The 17,026-nt window shown below is 54.0% G+C and overlaps 1 protein-coding gene across 1 annotated transcript in view; it reads left to right on the top strand.

The window, feature by feature from the left end:
* Positions 1–414: 414 nt before the first annotated feature.
* GLI2 (GLI family zinc finger 2) overlaps positions 415–17,026 on the top strand; it is a 38,334-nt gene continuing 21,722 nt past the window's right edge. The window contains exons 1-3 of the mRNA XM_040228945.1: positions 415–612; positions 3,579–3,764; positions 15,342–15,543. Of these exons, the coding sequence (XP_040084879.1) occupies positions 531–612; positions 3,579–3,764; positions 15,342–15,543 (470 nt within the window). The 5' untranslated portion in view covers positions 415–530. The remainder of the gene's footprint in view (positions 613–3,578; positions 3,765–15,341; positions 15,544–17,026) is intronic.

Genomic DNA, 17,026 nt, shown 5'->3' with positions numbered 1-17,026 from the left:
CTGTTTTCCACACCGGTTGGTAGGAGGCGTGCATCTGTCCATTAACGGAGACTTACTTGTTAACGCCTCCAGCCCTGTGCAGGCCGTGGGGAAGCAGTGGTGGCAGCTCGCAGGTGTGTGGCCTGCCGAGCTTGTGGCCCAGCAGATCCAGTCCCACGTATGCAGAATTTCATCACTGACATGAGACGCGTGGGTGGTCAGCCGCACCAGCCTCAAGAGCTTTCCACCTGCACTGACTGGCTCATGTGTTAATATGAGAGTTGAGACTCTATGTGAAGGGTGACCGAGGGATGTTGGTGCATAAAATAAATGTGTGGTTGCTCATTTGGTTCTGCTGCTTGACGGGGTTCCCCGTGCATCCTCCTGGGTGGGCCACGCTTTCTTATAACGCTGTCGTTTCTCTCTGCAGGCCTCCCGCCCTGAGCGGCAGCCCTGTCATCTCTGATATCTCATTGATTCGGCTTTCCCCACACCCCGCCGGCCCCGGGGAGTCCCCCTTCAACGCCCCCCACCCGTACGTGAGCCCCCACATGGACCATTACCTGCGGGCCGTGCATAGCAGCCCAACGCATCCCGCCATCTCTGCAGCCAGGGGCCTCAGCCCTGCGGATGGTGAGTAGGAAGCCCTGAGGTACAGGGTCAGAGGGGGTGATGCTAACTCTGTTGCTGTGCGTTTCTCTCCCTTGCCTATGGGTTGGCAAACAGGCTGGCCTTCTCCCTGGCACCCCTCAACAACAGGTCTTTCGATAAATGAGTGATCAGAGCCAAAAGAACCAGGGGCGCGTTGGGTTTTGCACTCATTTTGAAGAACTATTCATAAACACCCTTAGCATGCAAAATGATGTAGTAAGAATGATAAGTTCTGTTTATTGATGGAGGTCCTATCTTGGGTGAGAATTGTTTGGTTGTGAGACACCAAAGCCTGCAGAAGCTGGTATTAAACACAGTGGATCTTGTATCAGGGTGTCTTGGGGCCCCCAGAGCAGAAGGAAGGCAGAGCCAGGCTGGTGGTCTGTCTGCATCTCTTGTGGGTCAACACATGGCCTCCAAATGGACTCCAGCCTGCAACGGTGACCACCAGTGGCTTCATGTCCCTCTTGAGAGGATGTTGAGTGGCCCAGCTCAGAGTCAGATGACAAATCTGTTCAATTTATTTGAGACAGGAAAGTGCAGAGTCACAAAGAGAAACCAGACCAGGTAAATGGCTGCAGCCACAGGACTTGAAGATGGACGATCAGGATGTAGTCATTTGGAAATGGCCCTTTAGGATTGGACCCAGGGCTGGACTCTGTGTGGGTCCTCTGAGTTGCCTTGACCAAGCCTGGCTGCCCTGAAAGGTTGTACTGCCTCCATGTGGGGCTGCCGTCTCCCAGAAAGTAGACCCAAGCTCCTGCACGTCTCTCCTGGGCATGCAGACCAGGTTCTGAATGCTGCCCCACCTTGAAGTTTACATGTGGTACAGTGGGCAGGAGGTGTGTTGCCTCATGTGGAAAAGGATCCTCTGCAGACGTGGTTAGGTTGGGGATTTTGAGTCAAGAAAGATTGTCATGATGATCCACGTGGGCCTTAAATCCAATGATAAATGTCCTTACAAGGGAGACATGGGAGACGACGCAAAGATGGAGCCATGTGGCCACAAGCCAAGGAAGCTGGCAGCTTCCAGATGCTGGAAGAAGCAAGGGACAGATTTCCCCCTAAAGCCTCCAAGGTGCTGACACCTTGATTTGGGACTTCCGGCCTCGAGAGCTGTGAGAGAATCAAATCTGTTTTCATAGCAGTTAGCGTCAAGCCTGAACTAACCTGTTACCGCAGCCCGGGGAAACTAACACCCATAGTCACAGGGTGGTCCTCCCGAGGCCGGGGTCGGAGAGGGCCAGAGGGATGTCTGGAGGAGGGACGAGGAACAGAGTGCCCTCCTGGAGAGCCTGTGAGTCGGGGACCCCATGGCTGCCGACAGCAGTGTGGCCACGAAGAGCTAAGTGGTAAGACAGGACTGCCCTGGAGGCAGACTTTCTGTTGGCAGAGCCCTGGTTTTATGCCTGCGTTCCATATACCAGCCTTGTGGCACCGACCACACCCCCCTGGCCCAGCCCCAGACCCTTGAGACAGCAGAGAATGTACCAAGGAGACGTGGCTAATGAGCATGGCCCTGACCCCTACAGAGGGTGGGTCAGAGACCCTGAGGCCTCTCTGGTCCCCAGACCAAGCTCCCCAGTGAGCAGAAGTAGGCTGACAGGTTCATTCAGCAGCTGTGCCAGCTGGAAATTTCATCAGTGGTCTGAGGCCGAATCTGCCAGAATGTGTGTTGCAGAGGACAATGGGCATTCCAGGGAAGGCTTCAGGGAGGAGGTGGACAAGCAAGGGGGAAGGGAGGGCATTTGAGGCACAGACAGGGCAGGCAGAGGCCATGGGGCTGCAGGCTGGGGCTCTCCCTGGAGGACGCAGCAGGAGAAGGAGGGGAGGAAGAGCGGGAAGGATGACTTGTTTCCGTGGACTGCCTGTTTCTCTCTCCCCAGCACACGTGCATCTCCTCTAAGATCTGCCAAAGCTAATAGCAGAGAGGCTGTGAAGACAGCTCTTAGAAACTTGGGCTCTGGCTTCAACATCTTTAACTCTTAAAGTGCCAGAGTCTTCAGCTGCTAAGGGGCTTGCTGGGTGATTCTTGTGAACCTAGAGAGTGGATGCGATCCCGAAGCCCTGGGACTACACCCAGCCAGGAACGCCCAGCCCAACATTGGCTGATGCTGTCATTTTTACTAGTCATTCGACTCGTGAATATGATTGCCCCCATTTTACAGATGGAAAACTGAGCCAGCTCAGAGAGGTGGTGCCTTCTTAATTTTTCACACATGGTAAGAGCCGACTCCCAATTGGGATAGTGGAGTGGCCAAAAAATTTGTTAAGATTTTCCTCTGATGGGAAAACCCAAATGAACTTTTCAGCCAACCCAAAATTTGCTTTCCAAGCCTCCCTTTAATTAGCACCACACCCCTAAGTGCCAGGCACCTTCAGGATATGCTGAAGTTCATCCTCCCACCTCCTTCCTAAGCCTCAGGCAGAGCTGAGTGCAGGGTTGAAGGCGGACAGTCCACCCTGGTTCTACAGCTGCGGGACAGGCCGGGGGAGCTTTATCTGGCCAGGCTGGGCAAGCACTCACCCACAGTCCCGCCTTGAGTGTTAAGGTGAGTGTGGCCTGGCGCCCAGCTGTCTGGCCACCCCAGCACTTCCCATTGCATCGTCTTTCTCCTTTGGAAACTCTGGTGGGTCACGGACCCTGTCAGCCTGAAGCTTGGGGCTTCTGTGGGGCCTGGACTGGGAGGAGGAAGCAGTTGTTTATGGCTTTGAGGAAAGAGGAATGTGAGGCTGGAAGCTGTAGCCCCATCAGCAGAAACCGTCCCACCCCAGCCAGCCCCACCCAGCCGTCTGCTCAGGGCTGACCTGGGACAGCGGAGTAGGGGGACCCAGGACCCTTGGGGGTGGAGGATGGCTAGAGGGCACTAAGGGGCCTCCTCGGGCCAGGTGTGTGTTCCTCTTCTTTTTGGCCAGATTCTAACACTTTCTCTCCCTCCCACCCGCAGTGGCTCACGAGCACCTTAAGGAGCGGGGGCTCTTTGGCCTTCCCGCTGCAGGCACCAACGCCTCAGACTATTACCACCAGATGACTCTCATGGCGGGCCACCCCGCACCGTATGGGGACTTGCTGATGCAGACGGGGGGTGCGGCCAGTGCACCCCATCTCCATGACTACCTCAATCCAGTGGATGGTGAGTGCTAGGCTGGGGTTGGGGTGGGAAGCAGGGCAAGGCTGACGGTTCCCTCTGGGGATGAGGCGGGTGCTGGTGGCTCCTTTTTCCTGGAGGAGCCAGATGGAAGGGTCCGGGGTTTACCCCAAGCCCTGCCATGATTGTTTTCCATGGGGGACCAAGTGTAAACACCATGCAGAAATACATAGTGGGTCATCAAGGGCCAAGAAGTGTTGTAGGAATTGCAGACAGTCCAAAGAACAAAAAGGACTCATGTCTGCCTTCATGGAACTTATAGCATAGTGGGGAGAGACAGATAGCTCAGAAATGGGGGAAGGGGAATTCCTTAGCAGTCTTATGGGACTCTGCAAAGAGTGTGGCAAAGAGTCTGACATGCTGTGTGGCTAAAGAAAAGGAAAAAGGAAGTTGGGTAAGGAGCTTCGAGTGGATGGGGGTGCCATCTTGAATGAGGAAATCCTCACTGAGAAGATATTGGAGCAAAGAATTGAAAGAGGTGAGCTGTGCAGAAATAAGCCGAAGAGTGATACAGACAGGAGAGACAGCACATGCAAAGGGCCTGAAGCAGCATTGTGCCTGCTGGGATCAAGAAAAGCCCAGGAGGCCAGTGGACCTGTTACCCTGTGAGTGCAGGGCCCGTAGGGTATGGCCAGAGTTCTGGGGCTGGCTGTGCTGGCCGCTCACGGCTTTCACAGCAGAGTGATATGGGGCCCGTGGAGAAAGTTGCACAGAAGAGTAATGAGACCTGACTTATTCTTAAAAGGAATCCCATTCTGGCTGCTGGTCAAGAACAGATTTAGGGGCAAGGTGGAAGCAGAGGTTCCAGCTGGCAGATATTGGGAGAAGTGGTCGTTTCAGGTAGATTTTGAAGGAAGAACCACAAGATTTGTTCCTGGATGGGATGCAGAGTAAGGGAGGAAGAAAGGTGTTGAGAACATCAAGGTCTCCAGCCTGAGCAGTTGGAGGATAGAGTGGTCAGTGACTGAGCCAGGAGGCCACAGACACGTTTGTGTGGACAGATTGGGTGACCTGGGAAAATGAAGTGGGTTGGTCCTCCTTAGATGCTAAGACTCCCTCCTACCCTCTGCACTCTCACAGCTGTTTTCCCAGGGGCACCTGCACCCCGACCTTGAGCCCCTGGGGTCAAATGGAGCCCCCTGTGTGGGAGAGGGTGGAGGAGGGGTAGAACGCTAAGGACATCTCACCCCCTCCCCAGCCAGCGCTGCTCCACCTGCTGGTCTTGGAGCTTCCCCCAGAGACACCCAGGGATACAGGCCAGGCAGTGGGGCTGGAAACCACAGCAAGGCTCCTGCAGATTTGTCCTCCTCAAGCCTTTCTTCACTTCCTGATTTCAGGGAGCAGACAGGCCTGCAGGAAGACCTGCTGGGTTGCAGGCAGCCCCATAGGACCAGACAGGGCTCAGAGGGTGCTCTGCATTCCTCAGCCCCCCACCCCATCCTCTAGTCCTCTGCCCTGGGCTTCCTGTCCACCCCTGGCCAATGCAACTCCACCTTATTGGCTGGAGCAAAACCAAGCCTCTTACTTCCTAAGGCTTGGATGAGATCTCATCTCCTCCAGGAAGTCCTTCTTGATGTCCCTTCCCTCCCCTCCCTTTCTTGTTACTGACCAGGGTTCCTGGTCTCTTTAGTCAATAGAAATTGATCAGAGGCCAGACAAGAAATTCAAACAAAGCTTTACTGGGACCCCTGCTGCAGTAGGGAGTAGCGAGAACAAGTAACAGTTTCCTTTGCTCACCTACTCCCCAAGGGAGTTCCTCATGTAGGGGTGAGGGTAAAGGTGGGCCCAGGGGTCAGTCTGGAGGGGTGGCTTAGGTGGTTTGCCCACCCTTTAAGTGTTGCAGTGTGCAGGGGGCATGTACAGTACCTTGCTTTTGCTCCTAACACCTGGTTTTTGCTCCTGACCCTTAAGAAATGGCAATTGGGTGTTTGCTGTTTTTGTATCTTGTTGTCCACAATTCACTCCTACTACACGTGTGTGCAGTTTTGTTTTGTTTTGTTTTAATCCCTTATAGTGTCTTTGTATTTTGTTGCTCAAGGAGACATTTGTCCAGGTGCAAGAACTGCAGCAAAGGGTCCTAGGTCCCAGCCTGTCTCGTCCTCTCTATGACATCTCACACTTACGGGAGCCACCTCGTGTGGTCCCTGAGCCCCCAGTTCCCTGCCACTCCCCCAACAGGAGTGCTGCCAGGGAGGAGCATGGCAGTCCTCCCAACGCCAGCTCTGTGGGCATTGTTCCATGTCACCCTCGGCCTGCCCTGAAGGGAACTCACAGCACGACCGAGCAACGCAACCAGCACCTGATCCTGTGCCTTCCCCAGGATGGTGTTTCGTCCAGGATGTGAGCTTGTCCTGGATGAAACAACAGGTGAAGTGACACCTGTCAGCCCCCTGAGCACACGTTCCTCTGTGATTTTCTCTCTCCTCCCCTTAACAGCCCTACAGGTGTCTCTACAGGGAGCGGGCCGGCTCCTGGGTACTTGTTACTCATCACAATTAGACCCCAGATGACAGCAACAATACAGGGCATAAATGTTGCTGCTGTTGTCCAAACATAAGGTTCCCCAAGCGATGTCTGCCTTCCAAGGGCTCAGGGTAGGTGATGCACAGACTTGGAGAAGCCATGGCCAAGGGGTGTGGTCAGGCAGGTGTCCCCAGAGGGCAGGAGAGGCCGAGTCAGCATATGTGAGTGTGTGCTGCATGCACGCGTGCAAGCATCTAAGTGAGGTCTGCCTGTGTTCCATGACTTCACACACACTCCCTGTGTGAAGGGGCTGGAATTCCCATCCCTGCTGTAAGAAGAGCTCACTGGCCCAGGCTGCACACTGGGGATCCAGGCCCCCCTCCACTTGTCAATCCACCAGACCACCCCATGCAGCCCACCCTAGACTTGCCAAGTCTGTTGTGTCAGCTCCCCAGCCACCCGGTCCTGTACCAGCTCCCAGCACAGCCTCTCAACTCAGGCTCCCTCCACCTGATCCCCACCTCTCTGGATCATGTATCCCCTCCCTACTCCCATCACCCTCAGGGTCAAGCCCAGACTTTACAATGTGACCTGAGCAGCCTTCCCTCCAGCCTCTCTGCTCCCACCTACACACTTCGCTGCACTCCCCATGCTCTTGTGCCTTTGTGCCTGCCCCCGCAGGCTGGCCTGGCTCCATCCTGCAGGGGTCCCAGGGCTCAGGCCAGCTGGCACTTCTCCTGAGACACCACCCACACCATCTCCCCTTGGGTTCTGCACCTCCCTCTGCCCACCTGCAGGACCACCACCCCCAACCCAGGTGCACCAGCTGTACCTGGCTGGTACTTCTGTCTTTACACACCCTGCAGGTCCGGAGCATGGCTGCCAAGGAACAGGGATCTTGTGTTTGTGGGATGAGGGAGGGAGGGAGTATCAGCCACAAAAGAACCTGGGGTAGAAAGATGCCACTTAGTCGGGAAGAAGCCGTGCTGAGACCAGCAGCTGTCAGCCTGCAGGAGCCTGGACAGGAACACAGCCACTTTGTTCTGATGTGCTCAGTGTTTGACAGCGAGTGGGGCTGAGCATCTGAGGCAAGGGGTCAGGTGAGCTCAGCGGTGGGTGTGGGAGCTGCCCCAAAGAACTCGGCACACCCACTGCTGTCCTGCCTCTGCCTCTGTCTTAAGGGTGTGATGGGCTTCAGGGCGCAGAGAAGTGCATCACCACCTCCAGCCTCGGCCTGAACAGACACTGACTCATGGCAGGTGATTTTCCTGAGTCCTGATAGATTTCAGCAACAGACTGTTTCTTTGCCCTGTTTCCCATCAGTTAGGATCCAAGGAAATCAGCGTGAAGTGTACCATGATTTCCTGTATTTGTTGTTACCTACATCGTTTTTTTCAAACCAGTTTCAACCAGAACTTTGCTTCCGCTTTTCCAAGTTCTAGGCGTTTCTGTGCAGCTCCCATGTGTACGAGGATGTGTTGCTCACGTGGCCCGAGAGATTCAGGTGGTCACGGTCCAGGCCTGTGCCTGGTGGAGCCCAGACCTGTCTCGGGAGTCCCTGGCCCCCACTCCTGTTAACCGTGGGAGCCAGGAAAGCCCATCAGCTCCAGTGTTTCTGGCTGGTCCCAGCTGCACAGATCTGGGGAGAGATGCTCCCAGGACGCTCTGTCCACCCAGTGGAGGTGTGTGGTTCTTCCAATCAAGTTTCTTTGTGCTCAGACTCTCACAGAGGAAGGTGTGCCGGCCGGGGGCCAGGGCAGTGGGGCTCAGGGGACCACCTGTGAAGGGCCCCTGGGGCTCTGAGGGCCTTTGTTCACATGAGGAAGCTGCCCATACACAGGACAGTGACATGTGAGCTCCCTGTGGGTGCGGGGGCCCCTGAGAGCTTGTGGGGAGTCGGGGAGACTGTGTGTATGTGTGTTTTTCTCTCTCTTTCACACACCCACACTCATATCGCACTCATGCCTATCTGCCACTACACACACCATACCCCCACCACACACACACATACCACAAACACACATGTAAGCACACACCATACCCCTCCATACACACACACCATACCCCTCCATACACACACCCTGCACCCACACATGCTACATCCCCACTATACACACACACACACACACACACACATACACCACATATACATGCCATACCCCCACCACACACACACTCACTCACTCTCCTCATTCATTCTGAGGATACTTACTGAGCACCTACTGTATGCCAGGCATGGTGCTAGGTGCTGGGGATGCAGTATGCCAAGCCCTGCACTTGTGGTACTTACCGTCCAGTGGGGCTGTTCTGAGGAAGGTCCTTGTCGGGACAAAGAATTCCTGTCCCCAGGCCGCCCCACTTCCCCAATCTCCTTCCTCAGCTCCTTCCCTTCATGTTCCCAGAGGAGGCAAAACTATGGAGGAGAGAATTTCCAGAGGCATCAAGTGTCAAGCTAAGGCGTGGAGATCTGGTCCACCCACCTGACTGTGAGGAGGCCTGCGGAGAGGGTGTCAGGAAGGCCACCCAGGGCCACATCAGCAGAGAGTGTCCCCAGTCCACCCAGTGGCAAACCAACCACAATCTTACTTTAGCCAAGTACCATTTGCACAGTTATTTATTTAATATTATATTTTTAACAGACTTACCTTAACATAGATGTTTATTTTTTTATGAAATGAGAAACCCATTGATATCTATGGAAGAGGTCCCCATCTGTGTATCTGTCAAGCCTAAAGTGGTCTCCTAGGCTAGGGGAGATGCCACAGTCTTAGCAGTGAGGCTGGAGGTGGTGGGTACTTATTAAATGGAAAAGCCAAGCCCTCTCTCTGCCCTCCAGAGCACGGGGCCAGGCTGTGAGCAGGGCAACGGGCCTTGCCTGAGGAAGCCCCCCGCCTCTGCTGGAGCCTCCAGGTGCTCGATGAAGGACCGTTGCCCCATTCTTTAAGGAGGCTGATTTATAGCCGGAAGCTGTGGAATGATGTGCCTTTGGAAGGTAACAGATAACCAGTCAGGGAATCCAAGGTTATCATTCTGCCTAGTGGTTCTCTAGAGAGCGGGGAAGTCACTGGTTGTCACCAGGGCCTTCAGATGGAATTTTCTCATGTGATGCTGTTGAGTATCGGTGATTTAACGGCAGACTGGCAGCAGCCGCAATCCCAGCCCCTCCCACCCTCACCACATTGAGAAGATTGAAATGTTTCCGATTGAAATGTTGTCTGTTTACAGACCATATTTCCTCGGAGCTGTATATTTTATCGTCATATTGACACTAATTTGAATCGGATGTCACCTCCGTTCTGACGCCCGTTCTTTATGCTGCCTGCAGGTCCAGGGAGGTTTCAGAAACCAATTACATTGATCACACCACAGAGAGGCAGAGGAGGTGACGCAGGGACTGATAGAGACCTCGTTTGGGTGGGGAGTCTGCGCCCAGCCCGCCAACAGGAGGGAGACCAGGGGCAGGGTGCTGAGTGCAGGCTCAGGCTGGATGGTGTGTCATCTGGTAGAGCTGCAGAAACAGTCTCATGGCACAAGTGTTAGGAAGTCCCTGTCCAGGTGAGGAGCCTCAGGCCCAGAGCCCTACATTTCTTTTATCTCTATCACAGATCCAGGAAATACCCTCAATCTCACACCTCTGGGCTCCAAAACCTTGGTGCTTTTTACTCCCCCACAAGAGGGTTTGTGGACAGCTAAGTGTGGGGCAAGTTAAGGTCCTCAAGCTAGATTTCCTTAGAGCATCTCCTCAGTGAATCCAGAAGTGATCTGAGCGAGGGGCTGGGCTGTGCAGGAATGCTCCCTGAGCAGGGGTGAGAGTTCAGGAGCCCTGACACGAGGCTGCATGTGTGAGCTCAATCGCTCAGTCCTGTCCAGCTGTCTTTGCAACCCCATGGACTGTAGCCCGCCAGGCCCCTCTGTCCATGGGATTTCCCATTTCTGACACCCAGCTCAGAGCCTGTAGACAGGGACAGAAACTGGGTCTTCCTAGGTCCAGGGTCTGATTTTACATCTCCTGCTGATCCCAGCTGCCCCAGGAAAAGCCACACTCCCCCTCCCATCCCTGTAAGCACTCTAGGGTTGCCTGGGCTCACCCTGCTTAGGTGGTATCTGTCAAATCCTGCCTGGCGCTGCAGGCACCACTGTCCTCTCACTGGGATTCTGAGATCCAGGAGACGAGGCCAAGCATCCTTGCTTGCAGCCCCCACAGTGTCCAGGCCTGTGCTGGGCAAGCTGCTGTGCAAGGGTCTAATGGGTGCTTGAACTAACATGCAGATGAACAAAAGGAAGGACTAATGGATTAAACGTGGTCCAGATGCAGGTGATGGCAGGACTAGGTGGCATCTGGCGTGCGCCCAGGTGAGAGCAGGCAGGTGGCTGGTCACGCAGTGGCTGTTGGCTATCAGAACAGGGGCATCCACAGATGAATGGATGTGACGACTCCACCAATCCCAGTCATAAATCACAGGAGAAGCCACGGGAAATGAGTGCCAGGCTTTTCTTTCTATTTAGTAATTTATCAAGGGAAGAGGCACATTAATAAACATATTTCCCTTGAGGGGTGGGAATAACAGAGATGAATATCACTGTCAGATTTGGCCTGTTTCCTCTTGTTAGGGGCGCTCATGAGGGTGGGAATCCAAATATTAGTAGCAAAATCTTTTTTTAACATATTACAAAGATGTGTGTATTTCTTAATTTGTATGATATTACATCTCATCCCGCCCAAGTATTTTCCCATTTGCCACTCAGTTCATAATAGAAGTCTTTTGAAAGATTCACTTTTACATCGTGCTTAGAGTTGCCTTTAAAGTGATCATGAACAAGGAATGAACCCAGTAAATAAGAATTAAGAAGCTTAGAGGATGCCCAGATGGATGGATGAGTGTTTAGGGACAGATGTCCTCCTGTGTGGCCCAGTCATTTCTCTCTAGATCTGCTGTCTTTTTTTTTTATTATTATTATTTTAAGGCTGCCCAGGGATGCAGGATCTTAGTTCCCCAGCCAGAGATCAAACCCGTGCAGGGGAAGCACGGAGTCCTAACCACTGGCCCAACAGGGAATTCCCTAGATTTGCTGTACTTTATTCCATTATTAGCTCTAAGCTCACCTTGCTCACCAAAAGAGTCCTCCTTGCCCCTAAAGAAGCCATATTGCTGCTGCTGCTGCTAAGTCATTTCAGTCATGTCCAACTCTGTGCGACCCCATAGATGGCAGCCCACTAGGCTCCTCCATCCATGGGATTTTCCAGGCAAGAGTACTGGAATGGCGTGCCATTGCTGTCTCCAAAAGAAGCCATATTAATTCAGCTTTATTTTGGAAGCTCTACTGGGTTTGAGGCACTGTCCATGGTGCTGTCCCTGAGTTGTCAGGGCAAAACTGCTGCACTGCACCCATTGTACAGATGAGCATAGGGAGGCTCGAGAGGCTAAGTCACACACCCAGGACAGCCACTACACGTCAGTCTGTCTGTGTGCACCCATTGCTGTGGGTGTGTGTGTCTCCACCTAGGGCCCCCAAGCCCATGAAAGCTGTCCCTGGTTATCTGTCCTCACCACCTGGGCAGAAGCAGTGCGGTGATGGTTCTGGTGTCCTGCTTTTCAATCATTCTCTACTTCCCCTGGTTGTGAGACCTTGGGCAGACTTATTGTCTTACCCTTTGTAAAATGTGGCTCATAATAGTCCCTTTCCTATGGGACAGTTGTGAAGATTAAACTGCTTTATACTTTAAAATGCTTAGAAGTCACAGACACCCTTGGGCACTCAGTAAATACTGACTTTGAACCATTCTCCCTTGACACACCAGGCCTCTGTCCCACGCCCAGTGTTTAGCATCTCCACTGAGCTAACCACAGAGCCAGCTGATCCCAGTGTTGGGATTCAGTGGTGAGCAGGGAGCCCTTGTCCCTGATTTATGGAGGCAGGAGGAACAGGAGCAACCAGACATACACAAGAGGGTTCAAACTCCCTCAGAAGGGACTGGGGTGCCCTGAGATCATCCGGGGCAGGGGGGAGGGCAGCCCAACTCCAGGAGGTCAGCGACATTTTCCTGGGGAAAGTGATGACCCAGCTGAGGACAGAGTACTGCAGACAGAGGAAATAGTACATGCAAAGGCCTGTGCCAGGGACAGGAGGAGGCTGGCGAGGGAGGCAGGCGGGGGCACCACAGGGCCATTGTGTAAGCCACACTGAGGACTTGTGCCTTTTTCATAACAGCAGTGGGAGCTCTGGAAAGGTTTGGGGTGGGCAGATACAAAGATGTGATCTGGTTTGGCCGTAGTGAGGAATGTGGATTGGATGGCAGTTAGATAAGGGCCCCGGGATGCCCTAGGCAATTGGTGGGCTGGACTGGTGGAAGTCGAGAGAAAGGGGGCATGTGGAGGGTTTCAGCGGAGACTCAGCTGTGAGGGAGATGAGGAAGGGTCAGGCCGACTCCCACTCCCCAGCTCTACTGCTGTATGGGTGGTGGATGCCCACAAGGCCCAACTCTGCAGGAGTGGAGCTATGTGGGCTGAACTAGGGCTACTGCCCTGCAGATGCGGGAGGCCAGGTGGGCAACTGCTGTCAAAAAGTTCACTGTCAGAGCTGCTTCAAGTGGGGAATGGAAAGCAGTTTGTGGTGAGATCTTGCTGGCCCCGCCCCTCCCCACCTCTCTGAAGGTGGACACTGAAGACCCAGAAAAGCCACGCATCAGGGCTCCTCTGGACCTGGGTCCAAATCCTGCCCTTGAGCAAGTCTCTAACCTCCCCAAACCTCAGTTTCTTATTTGCACAGCTGGGTTTGCGTCTCGGGGGACCGTTCAGTTCATGTCTGACTCTTTGCGGCCCCATGGACTGCAGCATGCCAGGCTTCCCTGTCCATTACCAACTTCCGGGGAACACTCTTGGGGGACAGTGGTGGCTGTTAATTGCAACAGTGGGTCTGAGTGTCCTAATTGGTGGCCGTCGCTGGGTTATACATCACATCAAAATCCAGAAGCAGGCATTTATCCAAACACCACACCAAAGGGATACACACCATCTCTAGTTGCTGACGGGCCAGGATGTGTCTGTTCTTGGTCCAGAATGATTGTTCAGATGGGTGGGTGCAGCACAGCACAGCCTCCATCAGGCTGACCTTCTGTTCCTCGGATCCTTCCCACCACAAGAGAAAGGTGGTGACATGGTCTGAGTGTGTCACCTGCTGGCCTGGGTGCCAGCCATGCTCCGGGGCCCCTCTGTGAGGCAGTGTCCCCCACAGCATCTGTGGAGCACCTTCTATGTACCCACCATAGCCCTGCTTCCTAAAAGATATACAGGCCCCAGTTCTCAGAACCCAACAGAATACACAGACAAAAACAAAGATGTGCTACAAGTGCTTCATTCTTCTGGTTGAAAACAAAGTCTACAATTACATGCATGCTGCAACTGTGGAGTATTTTTGAGTACCCAGGCCATCTCAGCATCTGTCATCCCATTGCAGCCTGGTGACCCCAGTGTTGAAAGGGTTCCCATTTTATACTAAGGACATGGAGGAACATTCCAGTCTTGTACAGCTTAACAGTTTGCCCCAGGCCATGCAGCTGACTTGTACAGACATACATACAGGGTACCAGCCCTCACCCCACCCCAGGCCATTGGTCTTGGACCCAGCATCCTCATCCATAAGGGAGACAGTTAGGAGAGAAAATACCAGAATCCCCTTGCAGCCGGAGGATTCCAGGGCCTCCTCTATCCTCTCCACAGCCTCAGAGAGGTGTTTCTCCTCAGGCCCAGCAGTAAAGGGATTTCCCAGATTTGCCAGCCAAGGATAAGGGTTGGGGGAGAGCCAGGCATGGTCACGCCCCAGGGCAGAAGACAGTGGAGCAGCAGCTCAGCTGAGGCTTCTTCACTTGGTGGCTGTGGGCTTTCTAGGGGGCCACCTGGTCCTGGGGGTGGGAGTTCAGAGGGTCACAGGGTTCACTCCTGCCCCCAGCGCTCCTACAGTGCTGGTGGTGTGGCACCCTGATACGCTGACCCTGCAGCCAGGACAGCCTACGTCTTCCTGGAGCAGGGACCTACAGGGTCTGAGCAGGCAGAAGGGAGGAAGGCATCGCGAGCCCAGGCATGGGAGTGGGTTGGGCCAGGCCACGTGCGTCAGAGGCTGGGTTACAGTAGCCTCTGCTCTTGTTCACAGGCAACCCCTGCAGCCCAAATGAGCCTGAATCCCACAGGAGGGAAGAGGGTAGGCAGGGGTACAGCATGCCCCTGTGCCAGGCATGACTCACACATCACCTGATTCACGCTACAGCACAGCCATGGAGTCTGCCCTTTACAGTGAGGGAATGGGCCCAGGGAGGGCCTGGAGAAGTTGGAAACCTTGGCGGGTGGGTCGTTGTCCAGAGATGGTGTCAAAACATTTCGAGGCCTCTGTGTGTCCAGAGTGGAGAACAGGACCCTGAACGGCAGAGGAGAGGCTGTAAGCAGGAGCCTGTGGGAACAGGGAGCCCTGCTGGGGGCAGGTCTTCTCCCTCCCCACAGTTGTGTGTGTATGTACCGGGGAGGGGAGAGAGTACTCATGGGCAGTCAGTTAGCGTGTAAGTGTGTGTGTGCCTGCGTATCATACAGCTGATCATGCTGGATGAAGGAAGCTGGAGGAGAAAGATAATTCTATTTATGTAATAGACAAATACGCAAAACAGGCAACTCTAAGCCGTCTGTGAGAAGCCAGGGAGGTGGGCTGCCCCTGGGGAGGGTCGGGAAGGGGCAGAGTGGCTGCTGGGCCCTGCTTCTTGGCCTGATGCTGGCTTCTTAGGTGGGTTCCCTTTATGAGAGGCCACCAGGCAGCTCACCTACGGTTTGTACCTTGGCTGTCGTGCCTTTAAGCATTGCTGCATGCAGTCCCGGCCTCTGTGTGTCTAACAGGAGAGGCACGAACACAGCTCCTCGGCATACCAGGTGTGGACAGATCCATCCTGCTGAAGGGCAAACTGAGACTGAGAGAGGCCCATGCCCCAGAGCTCCCAGCTGGACAGGGGCAGAGCTGCAGTCCTGTCAGACCGGTCCCCTTCCCCCGAGTCCCATCCCCCGTCCCATCCCCTCTGCGAGCGCCATCATGCTGATGTGGCTTGGCTTGGATGTTCCACAGTGTCGCGTTTCTCCAGCCCCCGGGTGACACCCCGCCTGAGCCGCAAGCGAGCGCTGTCCATCTCCCCGCTCTCAGACGCCAGCCTCGACCTCCAGCGCATGATCCGGACCTCGCCCAACTCGCTGGTGGCCTACATCAACAACTCCCGCAGCAGCTCGGCCGCCAGCGGCTCCTATGGACACCTGTCGGCCGGTGCCCTCAGGTGAGCCGGGCCAAGAGCTGGGGCAGGAATGGAAGCCTGGCGGGGGCCCAGAGGGGAGGGTCTGCACAGGCCATTCCAGGAGAAAGACAAGACTTGTATTATTTTTTAATTTGTTAAAGTATAGTTGATTTGCAATGTTGTGTTAGTTTCTGCTGTACAGCAAAATGACTCAGTTAAACAGATATTCTTTTTCATATTCTTTTCCATGATGTTTTATTCCAGATATTGAATATAGTTCCCTGTGCTATCCAGTAGCACCTTATTATTTATAGGACTTGCTGTATTTGTAAGTCAGCCGACTTGGCTACTATTCCATGAATTCAAAACCAGCAGGGATGATGTTGAAATGTGCCAACATTTGGGTACATCTTCGTGAGCCTGTTTTTCACCCACCAAACAATTTCTGATGTGATTAGTTACCCTTACCGAGCCTGTTATGAAAGATTCCACCATAAAGTCAAAGGCTGACTTTCCTAATATTTCAGTGGGTATCCCTGACCAGCACTGGGGCTACTGGAAGTACGATACTGACTTGGCCTTCACATGTCTGGGCTGGCAGAGGCCTCCCTCCTGGGTCACAGCATGGCACACCCAAACCTCCTCAACAGTGCCTACCCTGTTCCCTCTGTGCAGCCCTTGGCTGTTGAGAGAACTCAGACTCCAGCCAACCTGACTGAAACCCACGTCCTTCCCATGGCCCTCCAGAAAGAGGGCAAGGGGTGCAGATAGGAATGTCAGGAGAGCTCAGCCCAAGGACCAGGACGAGGAAGGATAATGATTGCATCTGTTATCTTTTGGTGCATGGCAGAGCAAACAGAAACCAAAAAACAGTGTGGTAGTGGCTTCAAACAACAGTAGGCATTTACCATCTTGCACCGTTTCTAAAGGTTAGGAGTATGAGACTGGCTTAGCCTCAGGTCTCAGGAGGTTGCAGTCAAGTTGTCGGCCAGTGAGACTCACCTGCATCTGGGCATCTGTTTCCAGGATGGCTCACCCTCGGGGCTGTTTGCTCAAGCTTCAGTTCCTCTTCACAGGAGCCCTCCCCCCCCACCCATGCTGCTTGAGCATACTCACAGCATGGCAGCCAGCTCCCCTTCCTCCAGTCCCCGGGGGAAGTGATCCCACAGAGAGCAAGGAGGAAGCCACAGCATCTTCTATGACTTAGCCTCAGAGGGTACCATTTCTCCCTTGATAGATCTTGTTCTGTAAAGAGTGGTGGGTTCATAGGCAGGTGGCCTGGTAGAGCTCAGAAGTGCAGTAGGAGTTCAAGAAAAGAAGAGAATGTGAACAGAGGGCTCAGGGTACACCTCCTGGACGAGGGGGCATTAGAACACACTTCAGAGGTCAAAACGGGTTCAAATAGTCCAGGAGCATCAGTGATGCAGGGATGCATCGCAGGGATGCATCTCAGGCATCAGAGCAGCGAAGGGCCAGGATGTGGGGAGTGATTTGCCAGGGCAGAAGGCTGCATCCTGGGGTAGGG

Source organism: Oryx dammah, unplaced genomic scaffold (genome assembly GCF_014754425.2).
Source record: "Oryx dammah isolate SB20612 unplaced genomic scaffold, SCBI_Odam_1.1 HiC_scaffold_27, whole genome shotgun sequence".
In the NCBI taxonomy this organism is placed as follows: Eukaryota; Metazoa; Chordata; class Mammalia; order Artiodactyla; family Bovidae; genus Oryx; species Oryx dammah.
Note: the sequence above shows the minus strand (reverse complement) of the source record. Positions and strands in the feature narration are given on the sequence as shown.